Below are 18,451 nucleotides of genomic sequence, written 5' to 3' on the forward strand. Positions count from 1 at the left end.
TTACCATCTTCTCTCATGCCATAGAATTTGACCATTGCTTCTTGTAGTTTCTCAACATCTAAGTAGACATTGTTGAAAGCATTCATCTCAAAGGTTTGCAAGCCAGATTTCTTTTTACTCTTCCAAGTCATTGTGCCCCTTACGCAATGGTACCCTCCAAGCATTTTTGTTTCTCATTGTGCACATCTCACAGACCAAGGTGTGGGGAGGGGCAATGTAGACTTCTTATACTTTCCCAAAATAGCAGACTTGAAAATTTTGAAAACAGATGTGTAAGCTTCACGATTTACACCAGCAGTATCACAAGCTGCAAGCATCTCCTTTGCATCCACAATATCCTTGAAGTCCTTCATCACCTCCTCAGCAACTTGCACGAGTAGGCACTTGTGTCTTGGGTCCCTTAGTATCCCAATGACATCGCTTGACTTCAATAAACTAGCTAGAGCATATGAACAGTCAATATCATCCCCGTCTGTTGTTCCCATCACATCTTCCATGAAGTTCCTAAAGAAGAACACAATAAAAACTTAGTCACAAACAGTGTAGCACAAAAGAGTGTAATCTCATTGGAACATTTGATAACCAACCTTGTAGCCTGGACTCTCCTCTTTCTAGCACCACTAGTGGGTGCCAATGCATCCATGTTATGTAAGTACCTTCTTTTCCTCTCCTTCAATCCCAAAGGTGTTTCTTTCATCTTTTGCACTCGTTCTTGTGCCTTCTCTCGTTCCTTCTCTACGGCTCATCGTACTTGATTGTATATAGATCTTTCTAAGCCTTTTTTGGACTCAGCTAGCTTACAGAGTGACTCTTCTAATTTATGTCGCTCCAAGTCCAATGCATTTTGCTCCAAGTCCAATGCTTTGGCTTTATCATAAAGATCCTGGTTCTCCCTTTGAAGATCTTGCATAGAGTTATGCATTGCAACAATGGTGCTATTTCCTAAATGTGCTAGCATCTCTGCTTGGGCTCTGCGCATCTCGCTTGCTTGCATAGCCATTGACTGAGCATTGTTTACCCGATTGCAATAACCAAGCAACCCCGCATGTCCATTTCCAACAAACCGAACTAGCTCATGCATTGTATGGAAAGGAGGGCTCTTTTGGTTGGCAGGATCTAAAGGATACAAGGATCCTTCTACCCAAAGGTCAAGATGCTTCTTTCCTTGCGAACAAAGACTGTGGATTTTGGAAGCTCCCCTCAATCCTAGACTACGTGTGCTTGCATATTCGGCCTCCAACTCTAAGTGAACCTGGTACTTGTTGGAGACATCCTCGAATGGTGCCATGACTAAAGGAGTGTAGAGAAGGAGAAGGTGTGGAGATGTAGGCTTGAAGGAGCAGCATGCAAGAAGAGGGAGGGCGAGGAGGAGGAGGGATGGGGGAGGGAGGACCAGTAGTTGAAGAGGAGGAAAGGGGGGCAGACCACCAAGTGTGGAGGGTGAGGAGGAGTAGGCGTGGAGGAGGAAGGAGGGAGGAGGGAGGAGCAAAGGGAGGGGGGAGGAGGAACAATAGTGGAGGAGGAGGGAGGGGGAGGGCAGGAGGAGCAGGCATGGGGGAGGGAGGGAGGGGGAGGGCAGAAGGAGCAGGCATGGAGGAGGGAGGGGGACGACAGAAGGAGCAGGCGTGGATGAGGGAGGGAGGGAGGGGGAGGAGGAGGAGGGGGGAGGAGGGAGTGAGGAGGGGGAGGGGGAGGAGGGAGGGAGGGAGGGGGAGGAGGAGGGAGGGGGAGGAGGGAGTGAGGAGGGGGAGTGAGGGAGGGGGAGGGAGGAGGGGGAGGGAGGGAGGGAGGAGAGAGGAGGGAGGGAATTCAAAATTCAAATTTTTGAATTTTGAAAATTTTGGTTCTCACCTAGGAGTAAGAGTTGTGTAAGAGGTCGGCTCACTTGTGGGCTTAACCCACCTAGGTGAGGTGGGGTTAGGACTTTTTGGGACCTACCTTGGCCCTTTCATTAGGACTAATCCATTTCTTAATCCATTCCTTATGATGCCCTTTTGAGACCCCGATTCTCCCCTAATGGATGCAAAAGTGAAAAATAAAGTATATTCACAACGGGCATTATCATTATTTGGCTCCCTTGGATGGTGGAGATGGATCAAAGGGCGCACAAATGGCACCCAAATTGGCTGATGGGTGCGTGACTATGGTAATAGCCATTGGATCACCTACAGATATATCGTTGAAGAAGGATGCATATTGCAAGCCGTTAATTGAGGGGAGGATCCAAAGGCACAATTGGTCTTAGTAGATGGGTGCCCACTATGGTCTTAGCCATTGGATCACCTACGGATCTAATTGTTGGAGAAGGACGCATCTTACAAGCTGTTAATTGAGGGGAGGATCCAAAGGCACATAACAACAAGAAGAAAGTTGATCTATGCATGCCATGTGTGGAATGTTTAGGGTCTATCCATTGGACAGACCATGTTGGCCATTATATAACTTTGTATCTAATGGTTCAAACAAAGGGGCAGTAGTGCAAGTGGTGATAGCACATTCATGTTGTGAATATCACCATGTGGATATTTTGACTTGCACATTGCCATGTTGGCTTGCATGACACCATGTGGTTTGCCTGACCCAGCATGCCAAATGTTGCTCTGCCCCCATTACAACCAATGTTAACATTAACTCTCTTTAGATGTAATGGATCGATGATTCCATCCAAATAGCAAGCAAGGGGTGCCATTTGTCCGCCGTAGGATGTGCTTTCAAAATCCAAGGGTGTGCATTACACAAGTAGATCTAATGGTTTGTGTATATGCAAATGCCATGTCTTCGAGGTTCATTTAGTGTAAGAAATGCCACATGTCACTTCTAGACCCTCAGCTCACAAGGACCATTGGATCATATATGGTCCAATACATCATATGGATCAACCATATAATTCAGGGTATTTGGCATCGGACCCTTTTTGTTATTTACAAGTAAGAATAAGGAGTTTATCTGTTACAAGAAATAGGGAGAGATAGAGTAATTAAGCATAGCAGACCCTACGACTTTTGCTTCACATCTACCTTTGCTGAAAGTGGACTTGTACATGCGGCATCTCCTGTGAAAGTGCTATGTGTGTGTGTGTGTCTATCGTGTTGTGACCCATCATTGGATATGATTTTCCAATGACTTTGGATAGCCTTTGCATAAAGGCTTGGATTTCAAGAGATGGAGTTGGTAGGAGGCCTAAATACTCCATCTCTATAAAGTCTTATTATAAATTGGACATAAAAGGGAAAAATGGATAAATGTTATGGATGGCAATAGACGAGGGTTATCCTTCCTTCTCCATCCCCCATGTGTGTGTCGACATTTCAAGACAAACATAATCCATTTCAATCCTTTCAAGATGAGAAGCCACAAGACAAACTTCAATAGAAGGTTCTTTATCTTTTAAGATATTAAAAAAATGAAATCTTTTGCTATACAAAATACCACATGATGTTGAAGGAGCTCCACTCACTTGCATCCATCCACAACAAGGACAAGTTAGGACAAGAACCCTTAATTGTGGGATTGTAGGCTTCAAAGTGCAGCTCCACTTGTTATCAATGTCACAACGTCATAATTTATTTATAATAGTAAATCATATCCATCTTGGATGGTGGTCCATTGTATGGCACCTCAACACTTGAGCCATAGGTATCTATATGCTCCTTGTGTACGGAGCAAGTTTTTCACAATGTCTGAAACACAATTCTTCCAATTACCCCAAGTACGGGGTCAAAAGAAACTTTATATCACATTGTGTAAGGTACCTTCCAAAAAATACCGGCAAAAGGAAATTAAAGAAAACTATCCCACAATTACCATACTATAGACAATAATAGGATTATCCACGAAGTTGAATCTCCTCAAGAGTCGTAATTGCCTTCTTCAAAGAAGGTAGTCGTGTCCTAAATTTTATATGTAAACATATAATGAGGGTATTATGAGCAAGACTTGTTCATGTCATTATTATTCCATAAATTACACACACTAGAAAAAACACCAACTATGAGAAACAAGACAGGTCATTAAACTTTTGTCCATAGCCTCATTGTAGAAGAGCCTTGGTGTGCAAGAGCCTCAATGGATCATCCTTTTAGGGAAGATATAATAGAAATCCACGTACACAAGTTCTTATTTAGTACATGCATATTTGTATGTAAATATGCTATGTAAAAGCATGTCATACCTTGTAAGATGGATTTATTTACAGGCGTCGATTTGGATCCTTTTGCTTATACTGACCTCGAAGATTATGCAAAGTCCATCGTCAATGTTACATCATACCTCTAAGCCTCGACTTTGTATCTTACGTCAAAAAAGCCATAGTCACCTCCAGCGTTAGGTATAGACCGTGTGTAGCTGAAAAGCTCGCAAGTATCCAAGCTTGGTTGAAATTGCTTGTAGTGATGCATGAGCCAAAATTGGTGGTTTCCAAGACGAGTAACTTGTATCAGAGGCATAGTTTGGTATGAAGGCTATCATGGCAAGCTTTATATAGCCTTAGTTTCCATAACGACCAAGTCGGTTTATTAACACATAAACCTTCAATCATTTACTACCACCATGTAATAAAAGTTCGCTCCCATAGTCGGTTCAATTATATGTGACCTTTTAATACTTTATCACAAACTTTCAGGGTCTAGAGAAGGATGGTTACCCTTCCAAGTCTTTCAATAGCTTTTTCTTGCTATATTCAGAAAGATCGACAATAGTCGAGTCACTACAGTCAGTTCAAAATCTATCAACCTTTTACTAGCTTAATCATGTAATTGATTCTCTAGCTAAGAACCATTCTATTAGATTGACCATAAGCCAAGAAATGTTTAGAAATGGCCCACAAAGATATCCAAGTATGGATCCAATGTCTATAATGTATGCAAATATCCAATGTAAAAACTGGTTTGCAGACATCCAAGTATGGACTAAATGTCCATAACAATAGCGATTCCTCATATCATGTTTGGTGTTAAAGGAAATGGAAGTCAATGTCATTACTAACATGTGTGTGTGTGTGTGTGTACGCATGCATGCACGCATGCACGTACATACATGTGTGCGTGCATACACACACACACAATCTATTTAACTCACTTGCCAATTCACTTTGCTTATTTCATTTTTTAATTTATTTAGTCATTCAATTACTTTTTTTACTTATTCTTTCCTTTGGTTACTGTGATTCTTAGAGTTCAATTACTTTCTTTCTCTTTATTTATTAATTTGTTTTTTCAAAATTTTCTTTTCAATTTAATCCCTCTTGTAGCTTTTTACTTTATTCTTTGTGTTGATTTAGACTTTCAATTGTGTCTCCATTGTGCCTCATTAGACTCTTACATATATATATATATATATATATATGTATATTCACTAATATATTCTTATGTTTATTTACATACATACATACATGCATGCATACATCATACATACATGTATGTATATATCATTGTAACTTTCCCCTTTGTTCCTTTTCTTATCCCTTTTATAACCTTTTCTTTTACATTTCTATTTAAATAGTGATTTATTTTTGTAGTAATAAAATTTACTCTCCAACTTTCTTTCTTTCCTTAAGCTTTTTTTTTTTTTAATGGTGTTCTTTCTTTCTTTAATTAACTTTCTTATATGGAGTTATATTTACTCTGTGTTTGTAATTTTAACTTTAGCTTTAGCTTTAATCCTCCTTTAATATGATCTTTAACTCCTTATTTTGTGTTCACTATACCCTTAGTGTTGATTGTTTCTTATTTGTTTTTATTACTTTATCGAATAATTATCCTTTCTGAGCTTTGTATGTTGTTTCTCCGTTGCTTTAATCCTTACTATATAATTAATCAAGGCTCTACCATTGATCTCTATCTCAATAGTTTCCTAGTTCAAGGCTTAAGCATGCCCAAGCTTATGTGCATAAAGTTCACTTTCAAATGCTATTTGTGCAGCATGCTCCACACAAGCTTTCCAATTGTAGGTTGTAGGTGGGCAACAAATGTCCCACAAGACTTGGGCTAACTTGGCTACCAAAATTTGTCCCACTCAAGCCTCTAAATGGGCCCAATTTTGGGATAGAGTATATGAGAAAATCATCAATTGTAGTTATCAATCAGTGAATTGTTCAAAAAAAACTAGTCAAACTAAAGCTCCCTTCTAGGCACACCTACCTAATCTCTACTCACCCATAAGTTGTAAAAACAAAGGCCCTTACCTTCCTATATAGGCTATTAGAAACCCCTCATAACCCAACACTAAAGCTATTAAAGGAGGCAAGGACAAGCCTTCAGGTATAGCTACACAACAGAGCAACATCAACTATCCTCTATATTTTTGCAATTTTTGCAAATGTTTATCATTACTCCTTTTGGTGACATATACATCATTCTTTGTGTGTGATCTATTTCACCAAAACTACCATCTATTCTATTATTCCATGCTTTCTCTTCTCACACATCTCTACCCTTTCCCTACTTTCATTCACGATATTGAATCCACTTCTTCTACTAAGAATCTATGCAGATGGAAAGAAGAAGCACTAAATCCATATATCTCCATTACATAATCTCTTTCTTGAATGCAAATTACGACAACAAATCTACTTCTCCTACTTCTGTGATACTTGATCTATAGTTGCACCTTAATAAAATACTCCACATTTTGGGTTTGATGAATTTTGGGAATTGGCATTGAGGGGGTGGGTTGGCCCATGTGGTGTTGAAGCAAAAGGGCTATGAAGGGCCTTAATTGAGGGGTGTAGAAGGTTGAATTGGTTGAACTACCAATCGGCTTGTTTTGGGCCTAGTCAGCCCACATGTATGGCCAACTTACTCTCCTCACTCTTTCCTATATAAATCCCACTTTCCCCACCATTTACAAGCCGCTTGCCTCCCATGTTTGGTAGCCTATTGCGGGTTCGAGGGGATTGGTGCTAGAGCCGTAGGCAACTCAATTTCGAGAAGGTCCATCCTCCATTTGTACGTTCAACTTGTCATCAGCATTTGTTGCCATATTTTAAAAAGATTTTGCTTCATCCACAAAAGCTGGCTTTTGTTGCAAGGCTTGTCTATGAGCACTTGTGGTGCACATCGGCCACATACACTAACACCCTTTTTTTAACCATTACTTGGGACATGACCATGTGAAGGATCATTAAATCTAGTGTGCAATTACTCTTAAGAAATGGAGTAGATCATATACTCAGTTTCATTGGTAATGCGTTATTTTTCAACATGAGATTAGATTCCAGGTTTGGAGAGCACTGCCATTCTAGGTATGGTCACTAGGGTAGCTGCTTGTAGGTAGCACCTTGGAAAGCTAAAAACCAGCAATTGGCAATTGCACACCTCTTAAGCAACAATAAGCAATCGCATTTGTAACTCCATGTATATATAACATCAAGGGGAAATGGCACATGATGCCACGTTGAAATTCTTGAGTAAGGAAAAGAGGGCTACCCACATGGTAGCCTCGATCCTCCCCACTACTTATTTATCTACCCACAATATAACATAGGTGTCAGCCCTTGAGCTCTCCTCATTTGGGGGCTTATAGGTGGGGCAAATTGAACCTATCCTTCCAAGTAGTCCAGAAGAGTATAACCCCAAGGGTATTCATGTCCACATCAATATACTTTCATATGAGCTATCCATTCATGAATTCTCAACATGTCTGTGACATCTTTGTTTTGAATCCTTGGTTCTCCACTAGATGTGGGCCTACTCTTGATGTTGCGTCCTACTGCCCTACACACAAAAACTCATCATCACATGTGTGGTTTGGGGATTTTTGGCCTTCAACATGCCTCATACCCATAGCCCACAGGGCTGTTAAGATCTAGCTCCAAAAAATGGAAGATCTACTATTGTTGTACTCTTGGTCACTCCTCCTATTGTGCAACGTATGGAGGGGTATTTGATTTTTGGAAGATCCCTAGGTGCGCCTTACAATGGCCCATGAGTACTTTTATACAAGAGTGGGGATAGTGATCCTCTCCATTTGTTGGCCTAACCAATTGATAGACTAGCAACGCTAGACTTGTTTTGGGTATGAGGTTGTGCTAACTAGGGCTAGCGGAGCTACTTAATGTGGCTAAAATACGTCTCCAACTCTATGAGGCATCCCCAAGCAACTATTGCCCCAATCAAACAATTTGGTCAAAATACAAGGGAAGTTGGGACATACTCGAGGGCTGCAGATTGCTAATCAAATGGTGCGCAATATCACCTCGTTGCTCCGCAAAAGTATGCCACATTCAACACCTCATCATCAAAGGCACTGGTGGCCCACTTGTATGTTATCAATCCCCAAAGGGGCTCACAATTGTGGTCCAAAAATGCTTATTGGAACCATATTGCATGGGCAAACATGTCCACCCATTCTTCTTCTATAAAGAACAAAGGCCGAGGGTGAGTCACTCTTGTTATAGCTTGAATCCGTTCCAAGTCTACTTGAGTGTGCTCATCATAAGGATCTACTCCATGTCCAAAATGCAACCCCTCTCATCGATCAAAATGGTAGACGGGCCCTATTTCTCTGTCCAGGAGTAAGAGGGGCGATGTTTGAGTGTTGGCATTAACATAGCTTGCGTCCATACCCACTTGGGACTGGGGATCCAACAAAAGCAACATCTATGCAGTAGATTGATCTTCATAGCCTAAGTCAACTTCTCCCAAACGTTGGGTGCCCTTGGCTGGCCTCACTATACTAGAGCACACGTTATTGCTTTTTGGGATTGCCACATGAGAGGACCTATGGTAGTAGCACTTACACTACCTCTCGCTGTCTTTGCCTAAATTGCGGTGCCAGTACTCAAAGCCTGAGCTTGGTTGTTGAGACCAATACCATCACTTTTTTTGTTCGAGTTTTTTCTCCTAGTGGGTAAATTTGGGTGCTCTTCCAATTGGTCTAGATTTTATAGGAGGGCCTAAATTTGTCTCAACTTGGTCACCCTCTACCGTAGCACTTTGTTCTCTACTCAACTTTCCATAAACTCCCTTTAGTGCCTTGATGCATTCCTCCTAGTGCACCATAAGTTTTCTCTGAGAGGCTATGGTTTCTTGGGCTATCTTTAAGTCACCCATAGCCACACTATACTAGTGCGTCATAGTCAACCTAGAGCTACTCATGTGTGGTTTGGAGTTGGGGGAGCTTATTGTCCATCTCCTTTTCCTTGTCTATCAAGAGCTCGAGCAATTTCATCATGCCAATTTCTTAGATCTTTGACATACTAGCATGTTTAATACATTCTATTGATGGCATTCTCCTTGTAGCTTAATGCGCAATTCTTCATTCTCCATGTGCCTTTAATGCATGATGTGTGGATGCCATGTTTTGTGCTATGGTAATCTCATGCACATGTGCTATTGGCATGCTTATCATAGTAATTTGTACATTTATGCTTTGTTTTGCCATTTGTTGCAAAGGTCTTACCAATGGAATCCTTTCAACTTTTCCGATGTTTAATTTCAAACAATGGTTTTGACTTAACAAGCATGTAGAGCTCAAAAAGCCAACCATGTTTTCTTTTTGGAGAGAGTGCAAATTCTTTTTAGGCTAAAAGTCATGCCTTGCAAATCTTTTTGGGTTAAAAGCTATGCCTTGTTAAAGTTTTGATCAAGGAGAAGGGTCCAATTGATGATGTGGCACTATGTGATGAATCAGAATGATGCATGTGTGTTCACATGTTATGTGAAATTTGTGCCAAGCAAGCACACTATGCTTACGTGGTAGTTATGGATGAGGTTGTCACGTGGCAAAAGCTTGACCAAGGAAATCTAACCCTAGCTATCACGTGGCATAGGTTGTGAAACCTTAAGCCTAAAGGTTTGTGAATTCTCCCTACATGGCTATGGAAATAGCACAAGCAACAATGATGAGGAAGAGCTTGCCAAAGGTCTATGTCTCTTTGTTGATCTATGTCTATCATAGCTCATGGCTACTTGGTGTTGTAGTTTGCCTTTGTCATTGCATTCTTTCTATTGTTGCTTTAGGTTTTTTGCCGCACAAGGAATCTTGCTATTGTTAAGTAGGCATCCATCATGGCAAGTTCCTTCCTACTTGTTTGCGTTGTGCTTTGCCACATGCATGCCTTATCTCTAGTTCTTGCTTGCATTGAATTCTCCTAGTTGATGAAGTTTGGTTGAGACCGCATCTCCATAGTGCAATTGGTCTTGCTTGTGAATCTGCTTACAGGTTCATGCCTTTTTCCTTCCTAGATATTGTGTGTTTTGACACAAGTCATTGTGCTACAATTATTTGACATGAAGCATTTCTTGAGTGTAGAAGTCATTGATGTGGTTTGTGTAATGGCAAGGTTGCTTGCTAGGTTTGTTTATCTTTTCTCATTGTGTCATTGTACCTAGTAGATGTCTATCACATCGATAAAGTTGTTGGTTGTAGCATTGATTGCCTGATGCTGGAGCTTCCAAGTCCATAGTTCATTGCTAACATCCCCCTAGCTTTGCTATTTAGTAAAGGAATAGGATGCTAGGTGGGCTATCCTAGGACCTTTTAGCGTCTATTTATATCTCTCAAGATAATATCCTGTATAACTTTGAGCCTTAGGTCATTCGAGAATTCTTGGGAGTGGGGCCTCCTAAGAATACCCAACTAGGATGGAATTTTCTCACACTGAGTAGATGAAAGTTCTCTCAAATTCTCTCTTTCCTAAAAATCTCTCACAAGAATGATAATAACTCACTGAAAGTATGGAAAATGGAACCTCTCTCTCAGATAGAGAAAAGGATAAATGAAAATTCTCAACACCTCTCAAAATAGAAATGGATGGAAATTTCTCAACCAAAATGAACTCACAAAGAACACTCTACTATATCTAAAACTAATATAGAAGAGCTAGAGCTAACCTTTAATACCATGTGAAAGCACAGATCAAGCTCTCCTACTAATGAGAGGACTACCTAAATGGACACTAATCCTGTAATGATACAATACTAATCTAATGTGGAAGCAACCTAAGTGCAAATATGATGAAGAGTTAAACTATTAAAGCATAAAATCAACTTCAATTAGGTTATAAGATTGAGACCTATACTCACAAAGAGACTTGAGATCTTGCTTTATGATATTGCTTGAAATGAATCGCTTTGGCACTAATTCATCTTGTGGCATGTTTTACTTGGAGTTCTCCCATTTGGACTACTTTTGGCTCGTCATCAAATTGCCCTTGCCACTTGTTGCCGATGTCTATCCTCACAAGAGTCTGTCACATCTCTTTTGGCAATGCCTAGAATCTTATGATTTCTTGCTCGCGCTCCGGCAAAGGCTTCAGGCTCGTTTTTGTAGTGCTTGCTTTGACAAGCGATTGTAGTTGTTTGGTTATTATCAAGTAAGGAAGCATGGATATGATCTACTTTTTTATTGGGCTTGCTATAGGGTGCTATGGACTCTATGGAAGGACCATAATCTTCGAGTATTTGGTGATCCCTCTCTGGCTAAATATATTTCTACATGATTGTCTATATGCGCAGGATTTAGATTATCTTGCCTTCTTGTTATATAATGATATACTCATCTCCAAAAGGCTTCAGAGTTTGGCATCCCTGGAATGGGAAATGTTCAAAACAAGGCAGGCTGACAATATGACGTTATTGGCGCTAGCATACCTTCAATCTTCAAAAGCCTACTTTTCTAAGAATACAAGTGCTTTTACTTAAATTCAGCATTCATTCTACACCTAATTTAAAAGCAGTTGAGACACACATGCCAGCATCTGTATCCTCTCAAGACCACAAAGAGAGTGCTGATCGTAGTATTCAAATCAAACTGTTCAGAGGAGAATTCTTTCGTATGAGGTCTTAGAAACAGAAAAGACTCCGGATACAGAATTGGTAAATATTTAAGTAGCCTCATGATCTGAGGGTGAAAGCCTCATCATCCGTAAATATTTAAGTTTGTTCGCCTCATGATCTGAGGGTGAAAGCCTTGCCACAAGAGGCCACTATATCCTGTATTTGCATTTCCTTAAAAAGCGATGCCCCTGAAGGGGGTGTGGGAAGACCTTCCAATGGCAACACTCCCAAACACCTCTGGTCTCCCTTTCTGTATAAAAGTAGTTCTACAACATACATACAAAATAATCAACCTTTGCAACCATTCCTCCTTCAAAACCTGCAAAAAACTCTCATGCACCTTCCTACTTGCCAGGTCAACCTGAAAAAGCTTCACTGTCGCACGCATTTAGAAAATGCTAAGAGACAAGTCCAGCCCCTTGACTGAGGAGGGGAGGGGGTGTGAGAAAAGCTTTACCATCCTACTCCAAAATTAGGCTTTACTGATCTAACTTTTGCAATGAGGCTTTTACGGATCAAGCTTTTGCAACAACCCCTGCACAACAGACTGGGCAATGGGGTGATACGTAGACCTTGCCTCTGCAAAAACCCGTTTGGAAAGTTCCTTGGCCTCGGGTGTGCTTTGCAGCAATCCCGAGTATAATGGTCTTAAATATTTCATTCTTCCAACTTCATGCAGGGCATTCTGGATGGCTGGGAAGCAAGGCTCATAGCCAGAGAAAGCAGCAATAGTCAGGAAAGCAACCCGAATCTCCCAGTTCTTGTTCTCAGAGAAATGAAACCTTTCCTCAAGCTCCCGCACCTGCACATTACAAAGTACAATGTCCTTAGACTTAAAATCACCAATGGGGTTGCATTCCAGTTGAACGGTGCAGTACACAAGAAATAATCCCTGGACATACACTAACTGGGGGGGAGGGGGAGGAGAGGGGCAGAAAGATGGTACTAACTTGTTCTGTTCCAAGCTTTCTGGGCAGATTCTCCAGATAGATTTGCCATTCTAACGCTTGCCAGGAGTTGAAATCTTCATCAGTCAACCTTTGTCCTGAGCTAAAACCCCCTGCTAGCGTCAGAACTCTCTGAAGAATAGCTGATGTGGGTTCTAAGGCATCTGCTGGTAATCCTGGCTCGTACACCCATGCATGTAAGTCTGTTTTTTTGTCTATACCAGGGAAATACTCCTTTAAAAAGACCATGAAAGTCTCAGTGCTGATGGATGTGAATCTGAACTTTGAGATGTACTTCTTCAAGAACTCATCGAAGGCAGATCGACCAACCTAAAAAGGCACGAACATACACTTAACGAATAAAGTCAGGCATCAAGGCCGTTGAAATGACACGGAAACGTTAATTATACATACCTCTGCTTCCAGGCGCCACAGGAAGTGAAAGCCCTTCTCGTACGGCACTCGAGAGTACACTTCGTCGGGATCAACCCCTTCTTGATTTGTCTTCAGCTTTGTGAACTCAGGCCTGTCTTTGAACCTCTCCATCTCTTCCTTCAGCCCACTCCAACCGAGCCCGACGTGCAGGGAAGCGCGTTCTTTTCCCTCCAAAGCTTCCACGATTCGCCTCTCCGCGTAAGTTGTGAAACCCTGCATACGTTCATAATGTTAAGGACGTGTCTTCCGCTCGCGCAGAGACCAGGTAGCACAAAAGTACCTCACCCCGCAAGATTTGTAATGACTCACCTCGTTAAGCCAGAAATCGTCGTTTGAAGCATTCGTGATCAGATTGCCCGTCCAACTGTGCGCAAGCTCGTGTGCCACAACCTGCACTCCACTTTTATCCCCGACGATGACAGTGGGCGTCAAGAAAACCATTCTTGGATTCTCCATACCTCCATAAGGGAAACTCGGTGGCATCACAAGGAGATCGAATCTCTCCCACTCGTATGGTCCGAAGAGCGCCTCTCCCTGCTGCACCATAGCCTCCGTCCCAGAAAACTCGTTCGCCGCTGCCTGCAATTCAGAAGGCTCAGCGTAAACTCTGGATCGAGGACTCAAATCCGCATACGCAATGTCACCTGCTGCCATAGCGAAGAGATACGGCGGAATGGACTGCTGCATGAGAAAGTATTCGACCACACGGCCCTCCGCAAGCCACTTGCTATCGTCGCAAGCACCGCTGGCCTCCCCGACAGAGGGAGCAGAGCGACCCATGTTGGCAGCGGACATCACCACCCGCATGTCCTTGGGGACATTGATTCTGGCAGAGTATTGGATACGGGCGAGAGGGGTGTCTTGGCAGGGGAAGATGGACCGGGCGTGGATGGCATGGCATTGAGTGAAGACGTAAGGGAGAGATTTGCCTGCGGTTTGGGGGGGTTGGAGCCACTGGAGAGCGGAGGCAGAGGGGTCAGTAGAGAAGGAGATGGAGAGTTTAGAGTGGTTGGAGAGGGAAACACAGAGGAGGGAGCCTTTGATGGGGTGGGGGGGGTGGAGGGAGAAGGGGAGGGGGTTGCCAGAGGCATCGAAGGCGGAGGAGATGTGGAGAGAGCGGGTGTCGAGGAAGAGGTCACCAGAGTGGGGATGAGAGAGGTGCAAGGTGCAAGAACCTAAGATGGTTTGGGAGTCGAAATCCAGGAAGAGGGCAAGATCGACACCCTTGGTGAGAGGGTGAGCGGAGTCTGTGAAGGAATGCGGATCGACGGGAGCCATGGCAGATCAAAATTCTTCCCTTTGGCTCGAGCTTGAGGACGATCGATGCAGCAGCGTATGGCGTGCTTGGAAGCTGGGAACATACGCAGTTGATTCGTTGAAGCTTGATTCAAACTACTGGAAGAAGCAGGGGATCAAGCTTTCATGGCAGGGTGAAGCGCAAAATAAGGCTGTTGTGATGGAGGAAGGAGCAGGGATCTAGCTTTCATGGCAGGGTGAAGCTCAAGACAAGGCTTTCTGATGGAGGAAGGAGTAGGGATCAAGCTTTCATGGCAGGGTGAAGCTCAAGAAAAGGCTTTTGGGACGGAGGAAGTAGCAGGGATCAAGCTCTCATGGCAGGGTGAAGGTCAAGACAGAGGAAGAAGCAGGGATCAGAAGCTTTGATGGGTGAAGAAGCAGGGATGAAGCTCAAATCTTCAAGCAAAGGAGTAAGCTCTGATGGATTGCACTGCTTGCAAAGCTCAGCTGAAGCTTCACTAGCTATGGCTTCTTCTTCGACAGTGGATTTAAGCTCTGGCTAATTACAAGCCATAGCTTCCACCTTTGAGCTTTCTGAGAGCGCTCTATTAATAATATACATCATCTCCTCAAAGCTTCTTGCCCGAGAGAGAGTATCAAAAGGGATGCAATGCCGAGCTGAAGCTTTTTAACACTGGAAACATGGGCATTGGGCTGTAACTGCTTTTTGACGGTTCTGAGGGGGCTCTATTTATATACAAATACATCATCGATGATCTTGTTGCTTGCCCAAAAGCTGCCTTCCCCCTCCCCCTCTCCCGCGCCCTTGACTGCCCGAATTGACCGGGAGCTTATCCAGTCCCGACTGCTGCCTGTGTTGAAGAGCGCCCACATGGGGAATGCCAAAGGATGCGCAGCCGCTTCCAAGGGCTTTGTGTGGGCTTGTAGCATCGGGATTCGGGTAAGAAAGGGCGGGTATTGTATTATGTATAGTTTATATGAGAGAGCAAGTAACTGAAGCAGTGAAGGTGCTGGTGTAAAAAAGGCACGTTACGCATACTTCTGGCCAGCACAGCCACAGGCCAGCTGATAGTCGCCTAAATTTGACAGCTCCTCCAATCATCGCCGGCCCTTCCCCAAGTCCCTTCATAATAAGACCCTATTGCCCTACAGATCACACATAACCAAGAGCAAATTTATGAACGGCAATCAAAATGCTTTGAGATTCTAATTAGCTCTTTGTACGTGTTATGCAGACATCAAACTCATGCAAATTACTTGAACTCAATTAGAATTTAAGCCCAAACATACTTTCTAAACTCTCTCTCTCTCTCTCTCTCTCTCTCTCTCTCTCTCTCGCTCTCTCTCCATTGCAAAAACAAGAGGAAGTTGATGATACCAACAAGGAGTGGAGAGGTAAAGACCAGTGTTTCAAAGCTGTCAGCCTAACAAAACTAAAAGGGTGATGAGGGGTTGAGGAGGAGAGCATGGCCGAAGCAATAATCTTTAGGAATGTGTTTGTTCAGGGGAGGCAAGCTAGAGAGAGAGAGAGAGAGAGAGAGAGAGAGAGAGAGAGAGAGAGAAGTATGCATGAGTAAGAAGTGAGAGCATAGCAAAGTACTTGCAAGCAATAGTGGAGGAGGATGCACATGCTGAGAGAGAGAGAGAGAGAGAGAGAGAGAGACTTATGTAGGGATATGCGAAAGCAAGAGCCTATGTGCAACGTCTGGTACACTCTTCGATATTCACTAACTTGAGCTTCCATTTAAAGACTTTAAGAAGACAAATACATCATTCAAGACTACCCAAGCCTTGTTGACACCTGTTGATATCTGCAAGCACAATAAGTGCAAGCTAGCCTCGGTTTGTAGCATTTTGTAGCATGCCCTAGAAAAGTGCAAGCTAGCCTCACCCTCATTTGCACTAGTTCCAAGGGATGGGTCTCACCTGAAAATTCCAATCTAAAACAATAGACTAACCAGCAAATATTTTCCAAAAATCACTAAAGGACTACCCTCTAGCCAGGTGGTGCTAATAAAATCCCATCTATTTTGATACTTTATACTAAAGGTGGGTTTTTGACACATGTAATTATCTCACAAGGAAGATCCTAAAGAATATTGAGAATTAAGAAATGAGGTCACAAGCCAATGGTATTTGCCAAATGATGGCCACCAATAGATGTTCTCTATCACCATCTCTCATACAAAAGATTTCCATGGAAGTTAATAAGTAAATATACTATTGAAGAACTAAATAAGCAACAAATTCCAACAGTATTGCCTAGAAGGAGGGCCCAAATGATAGCCATATTATAGCCAAAATCTTTGATGTGCTTTGCTAAAAAACAATTAGAGCTAACGAAATTTAAGGGAGCGTTAACAAGAACAATGGTTAGGATCCTTCAAGAAAAAAAAAACAATCCATGAAGAGAGGCCAAAACCCCATGGTGTGTGAAATTTAAGGTATTGATAGGGTTTCTTGTAGCCAATATCAGAATGTTGAAGGACCATGGAGGTGTTTTCAAGTACATCGAGATCTGGATCATTGGTTGACTTGTAAATCTACAACCTAGATTATATTGCAACAAAGGTGGCATAGAAGCATGAGCAAATGTTGCTATCGTGAATTGTTGGATCACACCTATCATGGGAAAGTAATGACATGTGCCTAGGAATGAATTTTGGCTTTGAGGTATTTAGACTTGACATGGAGACTTAATATATGCCAACCATGAGCAAGATATGTCGAAAAACTAATATTGTTACTTTCATGTCTTGGAACCTTTGGGGATGTGTGAACATACCAAAAGGAGGGGTTGTTTCCTCTCCCCCCAAAAAATGCAATGTTTGAAGCCAAAATCCTCCCCATGTTGCTTTAAGACAAAAGGTGTTGTAGATGCCTAAGCAAGACAATTGTTACTCATGTACGTATCATCATGGGCAAGTAAAGACATTAGGCATGGAAATGGATTTTGCTTTGATATGGAGACTTAATCCCCATTGATTATAGACCTTTATGAGCAAGGTATGTCATAAATTAATACGGAACCTTTGAGGATGTGTGAACATACCAAAAGGAGGCTTGTTGTTAAATATTAAAAAACCAATTTTGTTTTGAGGCAAATGACTAGGGTTTTAACACTAGGGGGGATATCATTATGGCATAAAGTCCCTATAAATTTTTCACAACCATAACCATGGTGTTGAATGGGTTTTGCATGTTGGTAAAAAGAAAGCATAAAGTGCATGAGTGAACCATAGGCAAGGAAGATAGATTCATAATAGGCAATTATGGCAAGACATGATCTAGTGTCTAGTGGCGCATGTAATGACTTCTAGTCCTAGCCTTATCATGGGGTATGTTGGCACGAGGAGAGTGTAATGGCTAGAGATTACACCTGGACCATGACTTGCACCGACCATAAGGCAATGAGACAAACACCTATAGAGAGCTATTTCAATTGTGGATTCTGGAGTGTGGAGTGTGGAGAATAGGACATACCTAGATTGCTTCATTTGCATTCTTGAGACTACAAGGGGGAGATGATGGACCCAAGGTTTGCTGTATCCATGGACACAAAGAGCAACAGTTAAGATAACCCCTTGCGGTGGGTACAACATTAGAATTACTCTATATGACCATCACTTTGCATATTGAGCTTTAACACCTTGAGCAATACCAAGGGGGAATGCATAACCCTTGTCTTTCTCATTTCTTACAAGGAAAAACCTACATTCAATTACGTCATAGATCAAGCTTGGATGAGAGAGAGTGAGAGGATGAGGACAGTTGTGAGTGAGAGGATGAGGACATGCATGAGAGGTGGAATTTATAGAGATAGGCATGCTTCGGGATATCCATAGATGCTATGATGGAGAAATATCATCTTGGGATAGAGGAAGATGTGATAGAAGAAGCATTCAGATGTAGGGGGTTAGAGACACAATAATTACACTCTGGGAAGAGCTAGCTTCATGAGACACAAGGAGCATGCAGATGCAAATGGTTAGAGTTGCAAAAACACCATCTAGGTTGGTGAATGATGATGAAGCA

At 42.3% G+C, this 18,451-nt stretch overlaps 1 protein-coding gene across 2 annotated transcripts; it reads right to left on the minus strand.

The window, feature by feature from the left end:
- Nucleotides 1-11,721: 11,721 nt before the first annotated feature.
- Nucleotides 11,722-15,148, minus strand: LOC147893256 (leucine aminopeptidase-like). 2 transcript variants are annotated; one of them, XR_015542213.1, is made up of 5 exons: nt 13,469-15,148; nt 13,139-13,372; nt 12,728-13,054; nt 12,235-12,579; nt 11,722-12,043 (listed from the first exon to the last, which is right to left on the minus strand). XR_015542213.1 is itself a non-coding variant. In XM_087385659.1 (4 exons), exons 1-4 carry the CDS (start codon nt 14,435-14,437, stop codon nt 12,286-12,288), a joined length of 1,824 nt encoding a protein of 607 aa, XP_087241785.1. In that variant the 5' UTR covers nt 14,438-15,147; the 3' UTR covers nt 11,723-12,285. The 2 variants fall into 2 exon arrangements, 1 of the variants encoding a protein (XP_087241785.1); XM_087385659.1 differs by having other exon boundaries at nt 11,723-12,579; nt 13,469-15,147.
- Between the last annotated feature and the right edge of the window lie 3,303 nt (nt 15,149-18,451).

The sequence above is a fragment of the Dipteris shenzhenensis genome, chromosome 15 (genome assembly GCF_047967505.1).
Source record: "Dipteris shenzhenensis isolate YYH24624 ecotype China chromosome 15, Dip_SZ_1.0, whole genome shotgun sequence".
NCBI classification, from domain to species: Eukaryota; Viridiplantae; Streptophyta; class Polypodiopsida; order Gleicheniales; family Dipteridaceae; genus Dipteris; species Dipteris shenzhenensis.

What these genes read in the sequence shown, in the direction of transcription:
- LOC147893256 (XM_087385659.1), bottom strand. Translation starts at nt 14,437, where the DNA reads ATGGCTCCCGTCGATCCGCATTCCTTCACAGACTCCGCTCACCCTCTC. An exon ending in TGTGGCGCCTGGAAGCAGAG is followed by an intron (nt 13,055 to 13,138) that starts GTATGTATAATT and finishes GTGCCTTTTTAG; the next exon opens with GTTGGTCGATCTGCCTTCGA. An exon ending in GAAAGCTTGGAACAGAACAA is followed by an intron (nt 12,580 to 12,727) that starts GTTAGTACCATC and finishes TGTAATGTGCAG; the next exon opens with GTGCGGGAGCTTGAGGAAAG.